The sequence below is a fragment of the Camarhynchus parvulus genome, chromosome 3 (genome assembly GCF_901933205.1).
Source record: "Camarhynchus parvulus chromosome 3, STF_HiC, whole genome shotgun sequence".
In the NCBI taxonomy this organism is placed as follows: Eukaryota; Metazoa; Chordata; class Aves; order Passeriformes; family Thraupidae; genus Camarhynchus; species Camarhynchus parvulus.
In genome coordinates this window covers 27,458,273-27,475,856 of record NC_044573.1, presented here as the reverse complement: position 1 = coordinate 27,475,856, position 17,584 = coordinate 27,458,273, and the positions used below count along the sequence as shown (strand labels likewise).

Sequence of the window (17,584 nt, the reverse complement as noted above, 5' to 3'; positions counted from 1 at the left end):
CCATCGGGGATAGCTTTTGCTTGCTCTTGCACCAACTGTAGGAGCATCATCAAGTTTGAAATGGCATCAGTCACAGCTTTCCTCATCCTCAATTTTGGCAAGCCCTGTCTCTGTTTTCAGCAACTCAACACAGCCTGTTTATTCATGGGCAGAGCTGTCATAAGTTCATTCCAAAGGGACTTTGATTCTGTGCCCAGCCTTCTCCCAAGGTTGTTTTGGTGTGGGTTGTTGATTTTTTTTTTCCCCAACCAGATGAGCCCATCTAGTTCCTTCGGTGCAGGGACTAAACTTGAAAGTCTTGGTATCCTTGCTTATCTCTGTGGCCCCCAGCAGAAGTAGGCATCTCTTTTGAAGTTAGGACTTAACCCTTTGCTGTAGCCTGAGACAATCAGTAGTAACTATAGGCAGGAGCAAAATTAGTTCCCTAAAATGCATACATATAAAAGTAGCTTGTATGCATTCACACCTAAAGACATATCACCTAAATCTAAAAGGCAAATTCTCATATCAGAGTATCACTTTAGCTGGATCTTTTTTATTCAGAGTGAAAAACTGCCCATGTTCTTGCTGAAGTTATTGGACCAATTTATATCTGTGTCATAAAGTTAATGAAGTCAAACCTCTTTTCTGTGTCCTCTTAGGCAGATTTTAAAATCACTGGGCTCCATTGCAGCCCACTGATTTAGATTCCTCAGTGACAGATAGCATCTGGTAACTGAAGTTTGCTATTGTCTTAGCCCAGGGGTTGCCCTCTGGCCTTATTTAATTTTGAAGGATGAATCAAGTCCTGATGTAATAATGTGATTTCAATTGCCTCCAGATTGCTTGTTTCTCAGCTAACACAAAATTTTAACCTGTTCCTCCAGCTAGAAACAGGGAAACCGATAACAAGAATTTTCTTACAAGCTGCTGAGATGCCATTTCCTCTCAGTTGGTATCTCAGGCTTTGCGTCTTGTAGGTCATTTATTTATATGTCTGTGGCCTCCTGCGTAAGCAGCTTCTCCAAAAGTTTTGGTCCTAAAATACAATGGCAAGCCTAAGAAAATACAGTAAATTATGGAAAGTTAGCAGCCTTGTTTGTGGTGTACGTGTGAAGTAAAACATCTCTGTGCAGTTTCCATGGGAAAGCTTTCTTGTCTTTTTGCTTAAATAGGCATTCAAGTGTACATAAATGGAGTCTTTAAAGAACGTGCTGACTTGAAGCCTGGGATTTTATGAAGGAATACTGTAAATAAAGCTTGTTTGTTTATACAAATGAAATTCAGTTCTTAGATGCACTCTGGCCCAAATTCCGTCTGACCCAGTGCTGCTCTGTCGACTTAGATTATACTTCAGAAGAGAGTAAGTTAAAACTCAGTTTATTCTTTTATCCTACATAAATCCACCTACTCATCATTAAAAATAGCAGGAGCATGGAACACTGGTATCACAATAAGAAGTTGTTCCAAGGGCTCATATTCCCTTTTTTTTCCAAGGTGGCTGACAAAACAGGTTTCTGAATGACAATGTTATCCCTGACCATTCATTGGTGTTTGCCGAATGCGGTGTAAATTTTATATATCCCTTAGGGCATTCAGAGGGTGAAAGCATCAAAGAGCTCAAGTGCTCTCAACTTTATATTGGCTGTTGCTCTACCATGAGGTCAAGTGCATCTTCAGATTATGTGCAGGTGCATCTTGTGCAAGCCACAGCTGCAGCTTCTGTTTGTGCTCAGCACAAGAGTGCCATGGTTAGAAGTGTCAGGCTGGTGAACTGAGCCATAGCGTTTTCAGCCTCAGCCACAGCTTCTCCCTCAGTATCAGCAAATTGATGATGTCTGTCGTGTGTATGATTGAGGCCCCCACTAGAAGGAAGACCTTGAGGTGCTGGAGCATGTCCAGAGAAGGGCAATGGAGTGGTGAAGGGTCTGGAGCACAAGTGCTATGAGGCATGGCTGAGGGAGCTGCGGGTGCTTAGGCTGGAGAAAAGGTGTCTCAGGTGTGACACTGTCACTCTCCACAGCTGCCTGAAGAGCAGTGTAGCCAGGTGGGGATTGGCCTCTTCTCCCAGATAACGGGTGATAGGACAAGAGCAAATGGCTGCAAGTTGCGCCTGGAGAGGTCTGGTTTGGATATTTAGAAAAATTTATTCCCCAAAAGAATTGTCAAGCCAGGCTGCCCAGGAGATAATGAAGTCACCACCCCTACAGGTATTTCAAAGATGTGTGGATGTGGCACTTAGGACATGGTTTAGTGCTGGGCTTGGCAGTGATGGGTTAATGGCTGGACTTGATGAACCTGAAGGTCTTTTCCAACCTTAACAGTTCTGTGATTCTATTATTACATTTACAGAGTAAAATATTGCATTTCTTAGTCTAATAAAAGGATATTTGAAAAGAAAAAGGGACAGTTGTTGTGTTGCTGTTTAGACATATCAGTTGTAGTATGTCAAAGGCTTGCTGTTCTATTCAGTAAATTTGTGTGCCCTAATGATTTTTTTTAGTATTTTGACATTAACCAGTTTCAACTCATCCATTTTTTTTATTATTCAGATTTCTTTCACATTTTAGGCAGAATATTTATAACTGTATTTCAAATTCTTAAAAAATAGCATGTTTCACAATTTTCATGAAACTTCTGAGTTCCAGCTATGCTCCCATGAATCTCACTATAAAATTTACATGTAAATGTTGCAGCCTTTGTATATCTTCTCTACTTGATAGGTGTAATTAAGGTAATATTTTTTTTTTCTTTGGGTTGTATTTAACTTTTTTTTTTGCTTATTTGTAGAACTATCAAGTTGTCTTTGCCCGTATTATGTGATTTTTCATGCACATTAGTCATCTTTAAAGAGCAGTTTTCCAAAAACTAACTTATTGGCATGACATATATTCACCTTACAAAGCTTTTTGCATCACTGTCTTTGTCTCTGTTGCATGTTATCTTAAACTTACAATGAAATTCATAAAAATGAGAGTAAGGAACAGAAGTATAAAAGCCAGGGACATCATTCTTCTCTAGGTGTGTGTGCATGTGTTCAGACATTTGCAAGGCTCAGAGGATTCTTTCTGAGGAAGAACGCCACCATAGGTACAGCTAAAGGCTGAGGTGGTGAGCTGGCTCGCTTGTTTAGCTCTGGTTTTTGATAGTTTTGCATCAGAAACTGAACAGAAATGATTTCCTAGCCTGAAATGGAGTAAAGCTGACGTTTTGTTGCCGCTGGTGGGCCGCTCCTCAGAGCAGGAAAGGGCCAATACACTGTGACAGCCAGAACGAGAGGAGATGTGGCGACCCAGGCGTGTGAAGCTTACCAAGAAGTTAATTTAATTTTATACACCATTAAATCAAAACTGATTTTCTGTGGGAGTGTCAGCTGATCAGAATTATATGGGAACAATAGAAAGGAAAATGGAAAAAGCTACGTTTTGTTAAAATACTTTGTGATTGCACTTGTCCTTGTAGTGTATTCTGCAGTTGATTTACCAGCAAAACTTAATAACAAAATTACTTTGATTGTAAGAGATAACAGGTGAACTAGATAGGGCTTTTAATTAGAATTTTCCCAGTACATTCCTTTATTTTTACATAGTTCTTCTCCATACAGTACAGAATACAGTACATATCATGATAGTTGCACTTCTTGAGTCTTATTTTTCATGTAGTTTTCTTTAAATGTCTCCCTGGATAATTAAGTCTGACTCTTAAGTTATGGTATGTTAGTTTCTGACAGGTGCCTGCCAGGGATCTTCAGTGCTGTCATGCATTATGTGGATTTCAGCCAAGACAGAAGGGCCTGGGTATTTGTTTCTGGTCACTTCTCATTAAAGCTTTGACTGTAGGAAAGAAAAACAACTATTTAAAGATGAGGAGTATAGGTGCTATAGGAAGTGCATAGAAATAAAATCTGTTAGGCAATTAGTTTTTCTGTGATTTTGTATAGATACTCTGCATATGTGTGAACTGTACATATGTGCAATTTGATACATAGTAAATATTCTTTCTGCAAAAAAGTATTCTCGGATATTGACAAGAGAAATGCACAGAAGAGATTGGAGAAGTTGGCATGGTATAAGTGGAGTATAATAGCACTTTGCTGGAAGACAACTGCTTTGTAGGAATGAAAGGTTAGAATTTAATGTAGGTGGTTCTTGGATAACTGGGATTAAGTGGCGTTCTAGAAATACTGTGAAACACAGTCACTGTCTGATTTGGCTTTATTAGAGAACTCCATTATACATTTATGAAAGCTGCTAGTTCTATATTAGAACATGAAATTACAGTTAGGAACTTACGCAAAAAATGTCCTCCCTTTCTCGAAAGAAAAGGGTAGAGAGAAATGCATGATTTTGGAAGGAGCTGAGATTTAATAACTCAGATAAATACTGTTGCTTGATCAGTTACAAAATAAACAACTAAATAAAAATAGGAAGTGAGGTCCATAGTCTTGTCTTTTCAGTAATACTCATAATTGTTCCATTAAGCTAGGTAAAACTCTGCATTCATTTAGCCCACTGTCATGTCTGTTTCAATAGGTAGTAGTGGATGCCTTTAGAAAGCATGCAGAGCATGTAGTCATATTTCCATTGTATGTTGTACCATCCTCAAGGATTTCTTTATCCAGTACTGGTGCATTTCTGTTAAGTAATCTTACCTGGCTTTCCTTCTATTCACTTGCTTTTTGAACCAACAGCATAACATCATGAAATTCTGTGGCAAGGGCTCACACAGGTGTGGTGTGAATAACAAACTCTGTTGGCTTTTTGCATTCCTGCCTCCTCCTAGCTCTACCTCTTGTATAAAGAGAGGCAGCAAATAGTTAATCTACTGATCCCCTCCATAACTTTTGTTTTATGGTCCTCCTTTTCTCTTGCTCTGCTCACTCCTTCCTTCTCTAGAACCTCTCCATCTTTCTGGTCACCCTTGTCCTGCTTCTTTCTCCGTTTACTGTTTCTGTGATTTTCCTTCTGTTTCCTTTTCTGTTACTCACCATGCATTTATGTGGTGGTGAAGTGGTATTGTCTGATTTACTCTTTATTCTGCTTCTAACAGCATCTGATTTTGTTTTTTGCATACAGATGAAGGCTAGTTACAGTGTCATTTTAGCACCAACATCTCCTTTCTATCTGTTTTTCATAGCCTGTGTTTTTTGTGGCAGTAAAATTATGTCTTTTTCCTCACATATTTCTCCTTTCATGTTTGTCAACACTGACAAACCTGGTATGTTATCTCCCAGTTATTCCACCTGGTATGTTATCTCCCAGTCTCCTAGTACTGTAAGAACTATCTGCAGTTCCTCATAATTGTGCCTTATTTTTCCTTCCCTGACTACATTGTTAACACTAACAGACCTTTCCATCTTCCATTGCTCACTTCTTCATATCATGTAGGAATATGAACAACACAGGTCAGAACACCCATTTCTGTGCATTTCTCAGGTGACTTCCCCCTAATGGTATTCATCATTTGTTCCTGTCCTTTTCTTTGTATCTTGGCCTGCTGTTTATCTACTCATGGATCTTTTCTCCTTCTGTGGTAATTCAGGGGTTTTTATGTCTTTGAAAAACCTTCCCAAATACCTGTAGGTAAGTTGAGCAGTGTGTGTCACTTGAATTTTTCTTGTCCATGTGGTTTTGATATCTTAAGAAAATAGGAGACTTGAGAAGCACAAGTTTGGCACCTACCCAGTATATCATATTTACTGAAGTCCACTAATTTTGGACTTCATTTATGAATTTTTATAATAATTTCTATTAGCAGTCTCTACCAATTTGTAATGTATGGACATGAGATTCATTGAGTCATAGCTCCTTCTATCCTCCCAGACCTCCAGACCTTTTTTTAATTGACATCACACTTCTCTGGTACCAAGCTGTTTTAAGCAGGAGGCTACAAGCTATTTAAGAGTTTAACTTTCTCACACTTGAGTTTCTTTGGAACTTGGGTGTGAATGTAATCTGGGGCTGCTGATTTGGTTGCGTTTTGTTCATTTGTTCATTTCCTTTTTGGCTGACATATATGCATGAGTTGAATCTCTTGGTACATCTCTTGGAGGGCCAGATTCTGGTATGGCAACATCTGTAAGCACCTCCATTTCATTTATTCTTTGTGACTTTATTTCTTCTGAGTATTTTTACTTTTGACTACATTTTGCATTGTTTGACAAGTGTTTATTTCGAGGGTCGCAGCTAATTTGTTCCTCAAATTAATTTTCTATTTGTTATATTCTGCTTTTACCTGTTAGGATAAAGGTTTATTTCTGTCTGGTTTTCCCCTTTGGATGGATCTCCAATCTTTTGAGCATTTACTTTTACTTCTAATAGCAAGTATATATCCTTTGAATAGCAAAAAGAAACAAGTGCTTTCATATGTTTTATATAATCACAGATGTGTGGCGTCTCATCTGTTTCCTTCTGACTGGTTTGTCCTAATGAATATCCAAGGAGGTTTCTTTTATGGTTTGGTATGTTGCCTTCGGCCCCTGTTGATAAGCAATCTGGCAAAGCAAAGCGGATGGCATGATGAAATCAGTCCTTTCACCTGCAAGCAAACTTTGTTTTCAGGGATGCTGATTGTCAGAGTCGTTATGGATGCGTCTGTGGTGTAACTCTTCATTTCTGCCTCTGAACTACAATTAAGGGATTCAATAATCTCTTAAAATTCATTCAAATTCTATTATTACTACTGTGAGCTCCTCTCTTCTTGAATCTCTACACTTGTCTTTCCTTACAAGTGAATCCTGAACGTATTCTTGCCCAGTCTTTTCTGCTTTCTCTTGCTACTTATCACTACTTTCACACATTCTTTACCCTGTCTTTTAGGCTTTGAAGAGGTTCCTAGTTGCATCTCATCTCATATTGACTCTCTCCTTCAAATCTAATAAAAAGTTTGTTAAATAATTGCTCTTCAACAGCAGAGCTCATTGTGCATTTACACAGCCTAGATAAGAGGAAATAATATGTTCCTTGGATAAACACTATCTCTTTAAGAAATTAACCTTTACCTGGAGTGGGAAAATATGGCTATGGCACTTCAGCAACTAGGAAAAATAGAGCAGACTTGTCATGCTGTAGCTCATAGGACTGGAAATTTCCTGCAAGTTAACAATATATTTTAAAAGACTCTATGAAGATTGAGTTTTTCCATGATGGCCTTGGAATATCATTCACATGATCCACTGATAAGGAAAGAGGGTGACCATGCTGTGACCGAGATATTCCAGTGCACCCTTCACAGACACCTACTACCCTGTGGGGAAAATGGAAGTTAAGAAAGCAGAAGCAAAATTTGCTATGATCTAAGACCACAAACCTTCATCTGGCTGAAGTACGTCTGTTTATGTACGTTGTGGAGAAGGTGAAGGAAGTGAAGTGTTTTATCTCTTCAACTGACTGTCAAGCAGAAGGCATTGATTAAACTGTTTGAAAATGAGAAGTTCATTTTTCTGTGTGTGCTTTGGAATACTTAGATTCGCTGTGTCTGTGCAATACACCTTTGTAAATTTTTAAATATCTATATCAGAAATCTGTGAGACATTAAATACCAGAGTCTTGAGTTCCAGGTGGTTTTAAAAAGTTGCTTTCATAGTTACTGGTCTTGGTCTGTATGAACTGATTATGTCCAGTAGCTGTAATTTTTATCTGTTATTGTCAGTAAAGGTCCATGCATTTGGAGGACATATATTCTTGGAATCAAAATTAGCATCTTTTACAAAGTGATAACCCTACTTATGCTGCTGCTTTAAAATAAACATTAATTGCCAGCCTACATGATGATCTGCAATCTTGGCTCCACAGCAGTTCCCTAGAACTCCCTTCCTTTATATTTTGCTTTTAGTCGGGTTGTTATATTTATGGTTGTTTCGTGCTTTGAACAGATTGTCAAAATTCGTTTTCCTTTATGGTAAGTTGGGCAGCAAAGTCATCTTAATTTTTACAGCACACCAATGTTGAATTCTTCACTTTATTTATAAAATCAGTTGATACCATAGGTTTTTGGAAATGAAATGAAAATATAATTTTTATTTCTCTTTGCTTCATATGGATTAAAGGTACCTGTCAATTCTGCAATCAGCAAACTGTTGAAAAACATGTCTAAATATAACAATTTTTTGTACCTTTCTGTGTGACTTGAATCAGAAATGGCAGTATCTGCACAAAGAACTTCTGGAGGAAAAAGATATTGTTAGTAAAATTCAGAAAACAGCTTTTGGACGTGAGTGAATATTAATGTTGAAACTTCTGATATGTACTTGGTTTCACTAGTTCTGCCACTTCTATTTCCTGTTACAGTTTTGGTTTGTTTGTAATTTTGGAGACAGGTTTCTGTTGTGCAGTATAATAAACTGAGCTGAAAACGGCTGTGTTTCTTAAAAATTTGCATTTTAGTGGCTGCCCACTGCAGATCTCCAGATCTGTTGGTTGCTTGATCACTGTTCCGTCTGTCCATGAGCCTGGCTGCACAGTCAGTGCCTTGCATGGACTGGCAGGTAGAAACAGGCAAAAAAGTTTACTAATCTCCTTGTGGGTAATTCACAATAAAAGGAGGTAGACAGAGAGAAATATTAGAAGAGGAAGAGGGATTGTGATGCTTCTTTTTTTCTTGGCGCACAGGAAAAAAATTGCTAGCAGCTTAATGGCGTTGTGCACTTACTCCTTTGTACATTTGTGTGTTTAGCCAGTTACAGTAGCAGTAATGTAAGAACTATTGTCTTACTGTTGTATAAACACTTCAGATGTTTGCTTGGCATCACCAGTTCTGGAGATGTATAAAATGGAGAACTGTGTAGACATTGTGTTTCACATAAAAGCAAAATATTTGCTATAGATAAAGCTGCCTAGTAAGGAAATTCTAAACCACATCCCAAAGAGCATACCATCAAGAAGCTTAGTTTAGAAACATGAATACATGCCAAGTATCGTTGTGTATATTTGAAGTGAGAAAGAAATCCTGGAAGGTACCTATTTTGTTCTCCTGCTGTGCTTGGATAAGTTTTTGTGATGTTCAGATTTGAATGGTGATTTAGAAATGCTGCTGTCTCCTGAGTGCCTTGTGCATTCCATAATAGTCCTGATTTTCATTAGCTCCTGAGCCTTTGCCACTTGGCACCTGGCCCTGTTGTGGGCCTGCCTGCTACAGCCCAGTTCCAGCTGGGCAATCCAAAGTTACAGTGCTGAGAACTGTTTCTCACTTCAGTTTTTGTAACATCTTAGATGTGGAGACAATGATACAGTGATCATTTTCTCCTAACAGAGGTGTCACAGAGTGTCTGCGGTAGAGTTACTGTCCTGTTACCCCATAGTTATCCCAAAGCAGGAGTTGGGCTGATTCAGCTTTGCTATGAGTGCTCATGTATCTTTAGCCTGGTGAGGAATGCTGTGGAAGTGCCTATGAATAAATAGACAACATGGTTCACCCAATGGAAATATGTTTTTAATGCATTATATATGATGAAAATAGCAAAAAGGTTTACATGTCTTGTGTCTGTGTTTAAAAGCTACCCCTCAAACATTGGCATGAGGCCTGTGAAAAGAATGGGCTCTCAGTAGATGTCCACACTTTTGTGTTGAGCCCTCGCTCAGTGCAAGATGCTGGAGGAGGGCATGAGCAGGGGTTAAGGACATAATGAGCAGTCGTATGGAATATGACCTAAATACATACCCACTGTTGGAATTAATGCACCAATTTATTAATTGAAGTTCCTTTTGTTAATTAGTGGTAATCATATTGAATTAGGTAGCTCCTGACAAAAGGAATTTAGAAAGAAAACTTACATCTGTAAAAAAAGACTGGTTGGCATCTTTGATTTTGTTCTGCCAGAAACAATCAGGAAATCTGAGAAAGTTTTGGTAATTATGGTAAATACCTTCTGTACAGGAGATGAATTTTTAGGGGTTACATGAACCAAATCAGCTGGATGTGCCTGTGTGGTCATGGGAGGACAAATCCTCTCATCTGGCATCCAGAAGGTATTGTTATAGGTGTTCAGTATTTTCAAAACAAGTTTTCACTGTGTCAAAACAAGTTTCGACAGGAACACAAAAATACAAAGGCACACTACATATGTATGTATGATCCATGCAAAAATACTTGGTACTTCAGAAAGTGAGTAATCAGGTGATGTTGATAAAGCCTGAAGAAACTCTTTTATAATTCTAATATGTCTATAGTGTTGAAATAGTTTATATAACAAGATTTTATTGCAAAGTGTCAGCATAATAATACTAGACTGGAAGGAATAGGTCAAAAAACTCAAGAAGCCTCAGTCTGTCCTTCACTCTGACCTATACCCTTCTTAATTCCTGTTTTCACCAAATTTGATTGAAAGAGGGGAGAACATTGCTGTTCTAGCTAATTTATGAAGATCAGTCATCTATAGAGTTGAAGTTGTTCTGTCAGGATTCAGTGGATTTGAAGAAACTTGTAGATGTCTTGAACCAGTTCTTCTAAGGTACAGCAGGAAAGAAATACGGGATACAAAATGATGTAAATCCTAGAGGTACAATTCCTTTAAAAGAAGTGGACAACTGTTGGGACAGCTGCCTGGGATTCTTGGTTGTATCTCATGCAGCTGGACAGGATAAAATTCAGTCCTTACCTCAGTCCCAGGATTATTCAAACAAACTCAGTTTACCTGCTGGACAGTTCAGACAATAGAGAACTACTGAGGAGAATGGGGTACTAAATACAGACCTTAGTCCAGAAGACTTGGAAGGATTAAGTAGAACTATTCAGAGATCACCATGACTACAGGAGTGCCTGCCCAAGTCAGATCTATTAACTTGAAAAATTTTAGAAAATAATTCATACATTTTATGTATGCCTTGGCTAGAGTAGGAGAAAATTGATGTATTTGTCAAATACACTGGGTACTATGATTTTGAATACACTAAGGGTCTATAATTAGAGCCAGATATTTACAGAATTAAATATCTGTTGCAGTACTTACTAAAATATTTTACAGGAATTAACTAAAATATTGAAATAATGGGTAGTATTTAAGGACAAAGTTTGCTCTCAAAGCCAGTAGTAGAAAAATCCAAATGTGAGTCTGCCTTCAGAGGAGAAGGAGCACAGCACGTGTGCCTGATGCAGTGAGAGAAGGTCTCTATGTCTTTGTGAAAAGATGAAGATTGTTGCTCAAGGGCTTTAACTTGCCAGTAAGGACAATGTGCTGGTAGTAGAAGTGTTGCTGTACTGCTAAGTCTGTTCTTGATGTGGATCATCATGATGATTTCATCCCCTTTATTTTCCTCAAATCATCTCTTGATGGAAAAAGCACTTGAAAGTCCCACATCTTGAGCTGAAACAAATAAAACATGAGTGCAAATAAGGCTAGCATGGGTGAATTTGAGATCAGCGTGCTGGAAATCTTGGAAGTTACAAACTGAGGAGTTTAAGGGGAATATATTTTGTGAATGACTTGGGAAGATGATTCATCACCCTATGATGATTGCCGTTGTCCCAGACATAAAAAGCAGAAATCTCATTGATACAACACATTGTATGCTTTTTTCCTCATGGAGTTTGAGTCTTGATCTTCTGCTCTGAATTTACCGCATGAAGATTTTAAGAGAAATAGAAACACCTAAGCAACCCTTTTAACTTTATTACACCAGCAGCAGTAACTAGAACACAACTGTATAGCTGGCTATAGTACCAGTCCAGCAAAAGCAACAGCAGAAATCAGTGTGTTGGTGTTAGAATGCTATCACCATAAATATATGGGAAGCGTTGTTTGATGGGAGATTGCAGCTACATAATTTAAAATCTTTGCAGATTTTCAGCATAGATATGTGAAAGCAAAAGGTATTATCAAGTGGTCAGTGCAGATTTTCTACCAACTGCATTTAAAAAACCCAGCACTAAATTACCCTGGGAACAGTACAATTAGAATGAAATTTCACAAAATCATGTGAATTCTGAGTCAAGTATGTTTTAAGCACAGGAAACCCACACCCTGGGATTTAGACATGTACGGGCTTCTGGAGACCTTGTACCACACTCAGGTTTCATATCACTGGGAAATATGTAAACAGCAGGTGAACCAATTCTGCCTTCTTTTAGATACTTACCACTTGCAATTATAGCAAGACTTTCTTTCCACTGGATAATAAAGTGAAGGAAAGAGAAGTGCTTTACTCTCAACAGATGTCCTTGAGCGTAGCACCTGGAATTCATTGTACTGTGTCAAGTATATATAGTGGTTAACTACAGCAAAATGTGTTGTTTTCTGGAGTGATGAAGAAAAATTTCCATAGAAACCTCATAACTTACTACCTTGAACTTGGAAAATGACCATTTGAGGGAATAAAAATGAATAGACAAAAAACAATGGAGTCTTATAAGAAGCTCAACAAAGTGTTAGACATGTGCCCATAAGTGTATGAAGATTGGCACCCACTCTAGGCTGAAAAGAAAGCAACTTTTGAAACACTGTTTAAGCTGGAATCAAAACCATTGTGACAAGGATGCAACACTCAACGTGTGTTAACGTGAGTGTTGATTGTACTCAACACTCATGTGAGAATATCACTCATTTGTAACTTTGTACAAATGAGTTTCCCTGTACTTAGAGGAGAATTTATGCAGGTCTTCTGAGATTGCTATAAGGTCAGTGTGATACAGACCCACCAAGAACGTGGTAGATGAAAGCTGGAGAAAGAAGGATCTCCATCTTTCCCAGAAAGGAGAAAAGCCATTGATCAAAAGCCGATTTCTGCCATTTGACAGAGCCCTGAGACACCATAGGTCAAATTACCTTTCTTCATCTTCAGTGTTATTCAACAGCTACCTAAATTACTGTTGTTGTATTTTTTTTAATAACAGTTCTCCAGAGCTGAAAAACATATCTAGTGTATATAAAAGTAATAATTTCAAAATAGTTTGGAGATAACTTAAGAATATAATGCGGCAAAGTTTCTGAAAAAGAAAAACAACAACTTTCAGATACTTTTATATGAATCCCTATGGTATAGCACAGATCATAGTTATTGAGGGTGTAAATTCATGTCAGTGTGTTAATATGAATAGAGTATGAGGAATGTATCTTTTTCCAAAGTTCATGTTTATATTCACTGTTTCTCTATGCCTGTATGTACAGGATGCTTGACCATGGGTGTCGTCTCTTGATTTAAAGTCTTCTTATAGGGAATAGCATTGCATGTGAAAGATGCCTTTACCATGCAGTCCATAGCAGAGTATTGTCCTTCAAAAATTTTTCAATTTCTCTTAAAATTGTTTCATGTTATCTTTTGTGACATAATATTTTGTGTCATGGTCCTATTTGGGCAGAAACATGTGAACTTTGACTTCAATGCCAGATGGTCAATAGATTAAACTTACTCAGAAGGTGATTGCTGCTTCTTTTCCTCCTTGCTGGTGACCTCTGCAGAGATTGTTGTAATTAAAATCTTGTCATTTCCATTCCACAGGAAATTCGGGTATTTTAATACATAATTTTGTCCCAAACTTTGAACAAAAAGAAGTTGTTTAGAAAAAAGTTTCCAGTGTTCATTAAGGAGTTTCACTTACCTTCTCCTATTTCCCTATCTTTCCTTCTCAATCTCCTAAATGTGCTGTAGCTGAGACAGTCCTATCAGGCACACTGGGCTTTTGGATCTCTTAGCAGGGCCTGGTTTGGTTTGGTTTGGTTTGGTTTGGTTTGGTTTGGTTTGGTTTGGTTTGGTTTGGTTTGGTTTGGTTTGGTTTGGTTTGGTTTGGTTTGGTTTGGTTTGGTTTGGTTTGGTTTGGTTTGGGGGGGTTAAGGGAGCAGTGTTAATTAATTGTTTTTTGTGGTAGGTGTGATGAACCATAATTATTTCTGATTTTGTTTCATCTGAGATATTTAAGGTGTGTGGGAGAGGGACAGAAATGGAGGAACATAACCTGAGTACACTTGTGGTACTGCATTTGCTTCAGTCTGGAGAAGACCAAAATTATAAGGGCAACTTTAAGCATGTACTTTAAGGTATAAAAAGAAAAAAAGCAGCCATTTAAAATGATGATGTACTAAAGGAATTTTTGTAGTGTATGGAACATTGCCAAGAGGTTCATATGAACTACCAGTGAAATAACATCTTCTTTGAAACAGTGCATCTGATCAGAATATAGGGAGGTGTTAAACTTGGTTTTGCAGGAATGGATACAAGCTCTCCTGCAGGAATCAGTGAAAAGAAAGGATGCAAGTGTAGATAAAGTTAGTGTGGGAGGATGTTTGTGGTATCATAAGCATTCATTCTGGAATTTACCTAACAGAAAAGGCATATATAATTACTGCATATAATGCACTAAGTGTAGGTTTAATACAAAGCACAGAAATGCTATAAAGAAAAAGAAATAAAATGTAGGAAAATAATTCTGATTGTATCCTATTTAATGGTTAAGAATTTCTACAGTTTTGGAAGAGGGAAGTTTTAAGTAACATTTATCAAGTCAATTAAGATCACGTGCATGGAAGAGAGTCTGCAGAGAAGGTATCAAAGGGGAAGGAGGAAGCTGTTTAAAATAAGCAAGCAGAGCAGCATAATTAAATGTTAGGACAGATAAAGCAAGGACAAGTAAAAGGGATAGGTCCTGACTTTGACAACATGCAGGAGGTACTCCATGAGCTAGCAAAACACATAGAATTAAACAGGACTTTAAAAAGCTACAATTTCAAAGGTATGGTAGAAAAAGCAGATACAGAAATGTCACTCAGCTGTTGAGATCAGGAGACAGGCAGACCTTCTCAGCTGGTTTATGTTCGTGTGTGTGCCAGCATGAACAATCACTTTTGCAGGCATGATTATGAGGGTTGTTTTCTGAACTTTGCTTCAATAAACCAAAGTGTCTTCTGTAAATACACAGCACAATCTGTATATGCTATAAAATGTGTGTGCTGGTTGTCCTCTTTATTATGGTTGTTTCCATTTCTGGGATCAGCTCCTCAGTCCAGAAATGCTTTTACTTTCCATTGCTCTTTTAACCTTTGGACAGCATCTCATATGTATTTATATCTTGTGCACAAAAGCTGACTGCAGCTATCTGTTCATTAATTTGCCAGGCACAACTTCACAAAGAGAGAGGAGCATTCCCTTCATGGTCTTGCAACGTTTTTAGGTGTGAGGAAGTATGGTTGCTGTCCAGTGGTTGCCAAAGCTTCTACTGCAGTTATGAAACACATTATGATTGTGAAGCTGATGAATGTGTGTTTGCTTCAGGAGGTAAACCAGCTGAGAGATCAGGAATCTAATAAATGACATTGCAGCTAGTCTCACTTTAGATTTCTTCTAACAGGAGAGAAATTTATAGAGACCAGTGATAGAAATAGAAAACAAAATTTAAAAAAATAGAGAAATGGAAAGTTTGGTGCAAAATCAAAGGCAGAATGATAAAGCAACTTCTAATATAAGTGGCAAGTAAAGGGCATCCCTGGGACGTGTAAAACACCATTATTACACGGTTGAGTATCTCAGCAAAAAAAATCTCAAAGCTACAGTTCTAACTCAATTTTGGATATGTAGGATTAGCTCATTTTATGGATTTATGAGTCACTTGATCCTTTGCAAAGCAGATAGACTAAGACCCAAAATATACAAAGCACACTTTAAAAAAGAGCATTATCCTATAAATGTTGAAGTTTAATAAAAGGACTTACCATTCATATAATGTTGTTAGTATTTGTTTGATGCATTTCATGTAAACTGCTGCCATCAGCAGTGACAGTATTGTGTCAAGGTTTCTGAGACAGATAAAGAGCTTATCTCCTACATGTATTCTGACTTCTCACTATTTTCCTGCTCCATTGCCTTGTCTGTCTTTGGACCTTTTGTACCATATGTGAAGCCTTCTCCACACAGGGGAAATAGAAAACATGGGAAACATCAAGTGCTGCAATTCATGCTTTTAAGATCACTACTTCCTAATCATATATTTTCTGTTCTTTCCACTAGGACATATTTCAAGACATTTGTCCCTCAGTTCCAGGAGGCAGCATTTGCTAATGGGAAGCTTTAGACAGCTTTGGGCTTGGAAACTACACTGGACAGATCCTTCAGTCTGCACATGTCAGCCCAGAAGAAGGATGCCTGGAAATGGGTTGGACTGTCTTGATAAGTGCTTTCTTGCCTCTGAACTGGTTTTGGTAGCTTCAGTTTTTGAAACAAAGACCTCACTAGCATGCTTAGAACTGAATATTTGATATTAGTCCTGCCCCTTTGCCTCTGCCACCACCATTCCTTTATATACCTACTGGATTAAATTTAAAAAGGTTTGTATTGATAACACTTTCTTGTGCCAACAGTGTCCTGTATGTTATGCCTTGTTTCCTCATCTTCAGATGGTCTAAATTGGACTGCTCTTCCCCATGGAAATATGCTGTAATGTGTACATTTAGTTAACATTTTCAGCTCATCCTAAGGAAATACAGAACTGCCGTATGTACCAGGAATGCCTAATGGACTGTACAGTGCCATATTCTGCCTCAGAGGTTTGAGTCTCACTGTGGTTGTTACTCTCACAGGTATGGATATGAGTTGCACACTTCAATTCTCAGTGCCTTTACAGTTGGTCTGAAGTTAATATGGCAAGGTGTTTGAGGTTTGGTGGTTTTTCTAATACTTCTGTTGAAAGCTCATTTTATGTGAAATGTTAGGTTTTTATGCTTTCTTTTCATTTCCAGTTGTACAATTTTGGTGTTTTCCTAATGAGTGCCCCTTGCCACTACAAAAAAGTTCTATTTCTTTAGTACCAACATGCAAGTAACTAGTTATATAAACCAGTATAACAAAATAAAGCTCTTTCATAGACCTGTAATTTTTCCAAATAAGATAAATACTGTTAAGAGGCAAACTTTCAACAAAGGAATGAATGATGTCTTGGAAGATAGCTGATGAAATAATGTAGGGCTATAGGTATTTAGCTTAATGCTTAAGTTCAGCATATCTTCTCAGAAAATATTTTTAAGTGTATATAAGTGGAAACATTACCTCCCCTAATTCTGACATACCAAGTGGAAAATCCTGCCTATTCATCCTTTCTTTCCTGCTTGTGTCAGGCACACCAGTTGGGACTAATGGTCACAGTGTCACTTCCCCAATTAATTTGTGAATAGACCAAGGTACTTTCCAGTAAGGAATAAAATTAACAGAGTATGTTGGCTTATAAATGGTATCTGGAAAATGTGCCCTACTTCTGCTAAATACAAGGAACTAAATGAATAGTATGCAGATGATACAGTGGAACTGGAAAACATTTTATTTTAAATTATACACTATAGCATCACATGCAAGGAGGTCTCGTCAAGCTGCTTGATTGGCAGTATTCTCCTACCCTTCCTACAACTTGTTATTTGGCATGAAAAGTAGTGCTTTTCAGGGTTTATATTCACCTAGGAAATACAGATGGGGTTTGCGTTGTGAAGCTTAATAATTAAGGATTATGCAAATAATTTGCCTCTAGAAACTACAAGTATTTTTAGCTAGTTTGTGAGCAAAATTTAATTTATGTTTAATACTGAAGTTCTTGGCTGAAAATTAGGCTGCAAATAAAATCTGTATTGTAAGAATAAATAAAAGAATAAGAAGTTTTATTGTAAGTCTTCAGAGAAGGCATATTCTGTCCTGTGACC

General features: G+C 37.7%; 1 protein-coding gene across 3 annotated transcripts in view; it reads left to right on the top strand.

Moving 5' to 3' along the window:
- Positions 1-17,188, top strand: part of BABAM2 (BRISC and BRCA1 A complex member 2) — a 161,730-nt gene extending 144,542 nt beyond the window's left edge. For all 3 annotated transcript variants that reach the window (XM_030945386.1, XM_030945385.1, XM_030945383.1), the window contains exon 12: positions 15,909-17,188. In XM_030945386.1, coding sequence (XP_030801246.1) covers positions 15,909-15,972 — 64 coding nt within the window. In that variant the 3' untranslated portion in view covers positions 15,973-17,188. The remainder of the gene's footprint in view (positions 1-15,908) is intronic.
- The last annotated feature ends 396 nt before the right edge of the window (positions 17,189-17,584 follow it).